The sequence below is a fragment of the Ixodes scapularis genome, unplaced genomic scaffold (genome assembly GCF_016920785.2).
Source record: "Ixodes scapularis isolate PalLabHiFi unplaced genomic scaffold, ASM1692078v2 PGA_scaffold10__122_contigs__length_95168666, whole genome shotgun sequence".
In the NCBI taxonomy this organism is placed as follows: domain Eukaryota; kingdom Metazoa; phylum Arthropoda; class Arachnida; order Ixodida; family Ixodidae; genus Ixodes; species Ixodes scapularis.
The window spans coordinates 53,598,389-53,606,635 of record NW_024609836.1 but is presented as its reverse complement, the minus strand read 5'-3'; the positions used below and the strand labels follow the sequence as shown (position 1 = coordinate 53,606,635).

The window sequence follows — 8,247 nt, the reverse complement described above, 5'->3', positions numbered from 1 at the left end:
GCGACGACACAGAACTTTTAAAATCTTTAGCGGTAGTAAACGCGACGGCAAAGACGCACACACTCGTACTAACGAAAAGTCCCTAGACCGCCATGGAACTTAGACACGCCATCACTACGTCTCCACAAATGCTCTAGAACACCAAAAGTCCCTACGCGTATATAGAGACAAATCTCTACTGTACTCATCAATGAGCAAAGGCACATCAAAAGACGATTAAAACAAACGGACAGTGTTGTTCCGGATCAGTTGAAAATAATGCCTTCGCTCCGGTTTCAGTTAGGTTTGATTCGATCCCAGGGTATCAGCTATATGCTTATCGAGCATGATTACAACAGCCGCTTTGTCGCGTCTTCCTGCGCCAGGAAAGACATCTCGTCCGTCTACAACTGATCAGTTTTGGTTGCTTCATGGAGGGCGCGCCATTTTCATCCTAGACAGAGCATACACCAGAAGGACAATCAAGCCATTAGGCACCTCCAGTGCAACGATGCTTTTACAAGAGCCACTTCCCATGCCCTAACGAATTGCGCCATTAGTCCGTTGGCCCTAAATAAAGATCAACACAGCTTGCATAAGAATCGAGCCAATTCAATTTCCTTTCATTTCCCGAGGAAAAGGCATCTATTTTTATTTCCACTCGATTTCCTAAGCCGTGCCGCTATTCCATTCCTCGGTCGAGAAAGTGCGGAATGATTCTGGAATCATTTCAAATCCGGAGTTGCTACTCCGCAACACTGGTGGGCGTCGTCACCGTCACTTCACCTATCTGGTCTTTTTTATCGGTTTATTATGCTGTAAAGCCCCCAAAGCAGAATCACAAGCCTGTCTCAGCGCCTTGGTTGGGAGCAATTAGGGCAATATTAATGACAAACTGCTAGATAAAAATTCAATTATTACGTTGAGAATATTTACTTCGCTATTGCAGACGATCGCCTTATGAAATAAGTTCACAGCATGAATGTATTCATTTATTTGCTTAGAAAATGAGCGGCTTTCGCGCGAACGCCGACAATATGTTTTCGTTATTTTTTTCCTCCATTACGTCTTGGGCAAACCCTGAAGGAAGCACCTATAAAATAGAAAGTAAGACATATATCATAACAAACATGACACTCGGCAATCTTAAAAGATGCACAAAGTTTGTCCGCCTCGTACAAATTCTTTATTAAAAGGTCGAAAACAAGACGAAGAAAAAAATAGGATCAATCAGGAACCAGCGCTTATTCGGTGACTTTTCTCATCTTATGTGCACTTCTTAGCAATGCACAGAACAAACTGTACACTTGGGAACTATCTATAATCACTAAGCAGAGAAGATAGTTCGATAATTGACATTTTAAAACCGCAACTTTTGTTTATAAGCGCTGTTATGCTTCCATTATCTCTAGAGTATATTGTGGGTAGGAATATATCTGCAGCGGTACCAACTTGATTCACAGAAGATCACTATATATTCCAGCGTTTCTACCATCATAGTTATCAATGATAATGTAGTGATTGCGCAGGCGAGCTGGTGGATGTTAACCATTTTGTTCTTAGCCCGAGACTGAGGCAGGAAAAGAGGAAAGTTTCAAAGTAGAAGAAAAATGAACAGTCGAAGACACGTCTCTATCATAGTTATACCTCATTAGCGAATACCTTTAGCAACTGAAATTGCTTCACTATTGTTTGTTTTAGTCAGTTTGTAAACCATAAGCGCTTGTCGAGCCAGTCGTCTCGCCGTTTAATCTTTGGGTGTAGAAAGGCAGGTGATTGCATCACCCCTATTACTGGCAAGTGTGGGGTTAGAAAACAAATATATATATATTTTTCTGCAATAATATAATGAGTGTTATTTTAGGCTTTATAGATTTGTTTAAAGAAAGCCGTGAAACCTACACTTATGCGGTCTATACAGGTGAGTTATACGGACCTGGAGGACATAATATAGGCGCTAATTGTCACGATACATCTGGTCATTCATCAATATTTGTTAACTAACATGGTTTTGAAAGGAATATAAGCGTATGGTTGTTACTAGATGCTTTCTTAATGTCATCAAAGACCAATAAATTTTATTTTCGTTTAAATATTAGGGCGCCTGAGAAGCGCTGTGGTGCGCTAAAGGTACCACTTGCTCAACGGGCTCGACGCTGATGACAAAAAAACGCGAATGAAAAGAAAAAAAAAACAGTAAAATTTCGGTCACGCGTCTTCGCAATAGCACATTTGCGGCCATTTCACTAATAGTAACTTTAGCGCTCCACCGTTCTCCACGCGCGCTCTAAATGTTTCTAAGTTTTACTATTTAATGGTTAGTGGAGATGCTCAGCAAGTGTCTAATTAGAGCCATACGTACCTTTCTCGTCACTAGCTGAAACTATAATTAACATGGCTACCTTAATTATTAGACTTATCATGACAATCAGCTCTCTATATGACCACCAGGCAGTATGACTCACCTGCACAGACCACAGTAGTGTAACCCATAGCACTTAAAAGTCTGTAATGCCTAAAAGCACACCTTGTATTACTAATGAAGCACAAAAACTCGGTAGAACAAATACATTACTTTTCTTGAACTTTAGGTGACGTTTACTTTACCATAAAGTGTTTTGAAGAAATTTAGGTGAGCATGTTTGCTTGTGCAAAAAGTGAGTATTATATTTTTCGAATATTAAAAACATTAGGTTTCCCTCAAACCAATATGGGTTCTAATCATAAAAGAAAACTCGTTTAAATTTTACGATACCCAACAACGCGGTGGTCAATTTTGTTCTCAACCAACAGAAATGATTATTTCTCCTCAAATCAACATCAAATATACAAGGTTTGGCAAAAAACGTTTGGTGAATAGTGATGAAAATCTACTTTCGTTGAATATAATATGGAAGTATAGGACCTTCTCCTGTTAAGTTCACACTGTAACAGCACATCGGAAACACAGGCTTGTGAGTTGGAAAATACAATAAATAGGGAGTTTTAGGTGAGAATCCTCAGCGATCCCAACGGTACATGTTAAGTACCGATGGCGGTAAGTCAAAAATTCTAGCCTAGAGGAAGGCCTTAGTGTTTACAGGCGGCCGTCTAATCCGCCAAATTTGACTGTGGTCAACTACGTTTAATTTAGACAACTGAAATTTTGGTGAATGACGAAAAATGTTTAAATATTAGGGAAATCCAGGCTCATGCTAATTCCCTACCGAAGAATATGCATACGTAAGATATTTCTTAAAGATAAATGATCTAGAACGTATACACACAATGCCAAACGTTCGGTGCGTCCAGAGGATGTTTGTTTATAAGCAGCGAAGCTACTTTTCCACATATATAGAGCGGTTTGTTCGGAGGATTATTCTGCGAGCGTTCTTTTACAACACCCCTCTATACATGACATTAGGGAAGCTGTCGGGAGAATTAGATAATGAGAGTAAAAACTACTGCTATGTCTTCTTCTCGGAAATGTTTCATTATATCAGCTAGAAAGTATTAAACAAATTAGGGTGTTAACAAAAGCGTAAGCAAAGGATACTTGATGATTCTAAATAATACAGTGCCACAGAGCGTATATAAAAAACGTGTTGCAGTAATGCGCATACTGTACCTCCGCATAGATTCTTACAAGCCTTATGACTGTGAAATGCATTTCCTCCTAAAGCTTTACTGCCCGTTAGGCTCCAGAAACATTTGCATATTTGTTCATTTGTGTCAAAATAGTATACTTCATAGCCATAGTTAATCACTCTGGAGGGCTTCTGGGGGGGTCGAGTGCAAACTGCGGGCCGATTCTGGGCAGTGCCATCTGAAACGTAATACATATTACGAAACATTTCTGTAGTCGAACGAATAGGAAAATTTCGCTAGGCTGTCAATTAAAGCTATAAACATCCTAAACTGTTCTGAATGCTCTCGAAAGGAACTGAATTATCATAAAACGACACAGTAAATACACACTTGACTACTACCACAATCAGCGTACTAACGAACTGCCACAAGTGTGGTAGTCATTCTTGAGCGCTCAATCTCGTCATATACATAACTCCTGCTTAAATCGTCTGCCCTATATATCAGAGTAGTTTTGTAATGAATAAGTGAACATAAACTTAGGTTAGTGATGAAATTTCATCTCGAGATATACCATTTTAATATTTATACAATGAACGTTTAATAAATCAATTTTATAAAGCAGCAATGGTGACGCGAAAGTATATGCTAAAGGCGACTAGCAAGGGTGTCCTTGACGATGCTCAGAATGCTCCTAATTTGATAAAATGAATATTTGGCACTTCATCACAAGCCAAGTTATATTCCGGGGGCTTTAATGTTGTAATAATTTACATGTGCTAACGTCAAAGATATTTTCTTTGCTTCTGACAAATTATTTTCATAAATAAAAGTGTAAACATCAGCACTCTGCTTTATTAAGCATCTTAAGATGTCTCCTAAATGTTAAACATAAAAAGAAGCATTTGCCAAGAGCAGAGGATCATTATGAACATGCAAAGACGTAACAAAACACATGAAGAATGGCTGGGCCTAAACAATATTTGGTGTTGCTTCTCATAAGAAAAACAAAGTAATACAGCAAGCACATACCGCAAATGTTTTGGTTTGCATTTGTTCGAAGAAGGGAGCAGCGTGGACTTGCAATTATCACAAATAATTACACTATAAAATGTTGCTTGTTGAGTATAAGCTTGAGGGAATTTTTGCGCAAGCGTTGTTTTTTTAGATTTTGAATATATCTGTATCGGTTAATGTATTCTTATTTTAGAAAATTGCCACATGTCCAGTATCTATTTGGCAGAAGATCCCGCGAAGACGTAATTTGCACCTAAGCAGATCTGGTGCACTTTATGCTCATTGGACATTTTTACTTACGGTTGCATATTTTTTTCATAAAGGAATTCAATAGGTGCGATTAAAGTGTATGCAAGAACGAGACATGAGACCAAAGAACTGCGCATCTCTGAGTAATAATTAAGCTGCACAGGCAGGAGCTGTGTTCGTCATAGAACCACCACGTGGAAAATGAATCGCAGCACTCAAGGGTAATAGTATTGCGCGGTCATTTAAATATACTAATCGAAAGAGGGTTTCTTACCAGCCTCCGTAGATATAAGTACGTTGACGGCAACTACGCACACGACAGCAAGGACTGCGTTCATCTTTGGTTGCTCGGTAATGTCTGGATTTCCTAAAGACGTGCTCTTTTATACAGAAACCAAATGGGTAGATGTTTGCATATCTCCTACGTAGCGTTTTATTTTGCGCAAATAAAATCCGCACTAAAAATAAATAACCGCATTTCTCAAATAAAAATAAAACGAATATGGAATGTTTAAGGTTTAAAGCTTCCATAGGCTTAAACAAATTATTTGCCCGCCCCTAGCTCCCTCCCCCCCCCCACCCCAAACACACCCTCTACAAACATAAAAGTTAATTTAAACTTAGTGACGTTTTAAAACCCGGAGTCTATGACGTCTAAAGAGTTGATGACCTCAAGTGTTTTCCTGAAAAGAGGAGTTCACCTGACACATGGAACTGTCAAAAACCCCGGAGCTTCGTCCATCTTATTTTTTTCTTTTTTTTAAATTGCGAAATTCAGGCGAACAAACTTTTTCGTTGAGCTTGACAGAACTTTTTGTCTTTCCAGTAAAGCATTTAGTTTTCTTAATAACAACTGTAATGTCCCACTTCTCCTGCTCTGCGAGGTGCAATTGAAGGTAGCTAAACCTGCGAGGCACACTGCCGAGCATCAGTTGGTCGGGCGGGACAGAAAACTGTTCCACCCGACGAACTTGCGGTTTGTGGCGACTGAGCTTTTAGAGACGATGCCTTAACATATATTTGTTTCAGCACAATAAAAAACTCGACCCTCTTGCCAGCACGATTTGAGATGAAATCCCCTACATATATACATATATGTATATATATATACACACACATATATATATATATATATATATGTGTTGTGTGTGTGTGTGGTGTTTTTTATTCTAACACGATTGTTTAAGATAGCCGTGAAAGCTACACCAATTTGGTTTGTGCAGGGGGGTTATACGGCCAGGTGGACATTATGGGGGGATACTCTTTGGGACAAGTCGGCCAATTAATTAAAATTCGTTAATTAACTTTTTAATTTGTGGAATTAGACGTATGGTTCCAATTAGAAACGTGTTGAGCGTCATCCAAAACCTCTAAATCTGTCATTTTAAGAAATACTTTGAGCGCTTGTGAAGCACAGTAGTGCGCTGGAGTTACCACTCGTGGAGCAGGTACGAGGCTGGGGCTAGATAAGAGACGGAAAAATCAAGCGGGCGCCATACCGCGACCGCTAGGCTTGTACCTGCTCCACGAGTGGTAACTTGAGTGCGCTACAACACTTCTCACACGCTGAACGTTTTCCTGAAAATTACCGATTTAGAGATTTTGGATAACGCTGAGCACATTTCTAATGGGAACCATATGCCTATTTGCATTATTTAAAATGAATTAATGAATTTTAATTAATTAGCAGACTTTTACTAAAGATTGGCTACCCGCATAATGTCCGCCTGGTCGTATACCACCTGCAAAAACCGCTTTACTGTAGCTTTCACTGTTTTTTAAGGAAATGTGTAAGAATAAAAATAAAAAAAACTGTATATATATATATATATATATATATATATATATATATATATATATATATATATATATATAGGTTAAGTAAGGTAAATATTAAAAAAAATGGACCGAGAAAAGTTAAGTCAAAGATGCGAATGTCAAAGTTACTACTTTGAAGAGTGGTCCCCGCTCGAAACATCGTAATAAACTTCGAAGTAGTAAGTCCGACAGTACACATATCTGACACACATATATATATATATATATCACGAAAGCTGTGGAGTTCCAGGAGAGGCCTTTACTTCACCAATGTTTCAAGCGGGGACCGCTTTTCTTCAGGGTGGGATGGTGTGTCAATTGTCCCCCTCTTCTTGTTGACGTTAATGTGGAAGAGGAGGAGTGACTATGAAGGGTAATAAAGATATTCAGAAGTGGAGTAACAAAAATATTGTAAATCTTTGATATTAGTAATTATAAACAATAATATTCCAAATCATTAAAACTAAATAAATTTATTTGTAGTATTTGCCACAGTCTTTGTCACAGTTCTTAAGCACAATCACCCCGGAAAAACATTAGTGCATTCAAAAGCAGCAATGACGATGTCCTCGGGGATTAACAGCGGTTCGAGATCGGAGATCTAGACAACGCAAGAGTGCTGTGGCGGTTTTGTATGCAATATTTATGTCATATTTAGTTATGCTTACGCGCCCAGGAATTTAACGCAGTCGAAGAATTACCACGGGACGCACGCTCCAGAGGATGTTCACGAGAGGCGTGGAAGGAGCTCACGATGGCAGGCGCTTTTGGCGCAACAATGTGATCGACGCGCTCGCCTGGACTCGCATTAATACCACAAGCAACTGTGTTGAATTTCTGAATAAAAAAAGCCACCTTCAACTCTCTGACGTGATCAGAGCTAAATCCAGATTCAAGAGATTGATGCGTATTTTTTCAATGGTATGCTCTTTAAGATTCACGTGTTTTGAGGACTTGACATGAGACTTGTGATTATTGAAGCCCAACCGAAATGAAGTACTGGTTTGTTCTATATGATATATGCTAATATTTTAAAGCGCAAAAGATAAATGACGTTAGGCGTACCGCAGTTGAGGTTTTGAGTGTTTTTGAAAGAAAAGTCAGAGTTCGCGCTGGTGACAAGATTGGTGGTTTCTACATATTCACAAACCTACACGCTGGCCGTCCGGCAAGGTCTACAACCAGAAACGTCAGAAGACCTATTCTTCGAGTGCACCAATATATCCTTAAGGTTTCTACCTCGTCGATATACCACGCGTGGTGGTACCGGAAAAAGGGTGCGCAGTTTATCGCTTTGCTGCAAAATACTGTTATGTTTCCTGAGGATATTGTTTAGATTTCGAAGGCGTGCTCAACATGTAACCACCAGGTTTGCGTGCTGGTTTTTTGACATTTTGGGTTGGGGTTGATTGATGATTTGCTCTCGGTCGATGGCACGTGCTCTTTCAATGGCCTTATCGACAATGGATAGTGGATAATTCTGCTTGGATAGCACGAGTTTCAAATTGCTGGCGATGCGTTCGAAATCATCGAAAGTAGAGAATATTCTCCGGAATCTGTGAGCTCGGGAAAAGTGAATACTTGTTTTGCAATGTTTAGAGTGTGAGCTCTTGAAGT

At 39.3% G+C, this 8,247-nt stretch overlaps 1 protein-coding gene across 1 annotated transcript; it reads right to left on the bottom strand.

Annotated features, from left to right (window-relative positions):
- Nucleotides 1-1,025: 1,025 nt before the first annotated feature.
- On the bottom strand, nt 1,026-5,150 carry LOC115319804. The gene is made up of 3 exons (XM_040220046.1): nt 5,087-5,150; nt 3,587-3,784; nt 1,026-1,072 (listed from the first exon to the last, which is right to left on the bottom strand). The coding sequence occupies exons 1-3, from the start codon at nt 5,148-5,150 to the stop codon at nt 1,026-1,028; spliced, it is 309 nt and encodes a 102-aa protein (XP_040075980.1).
- Nucleotides 5,151-8,247: the final 3,097 nt, after the last annotated feature.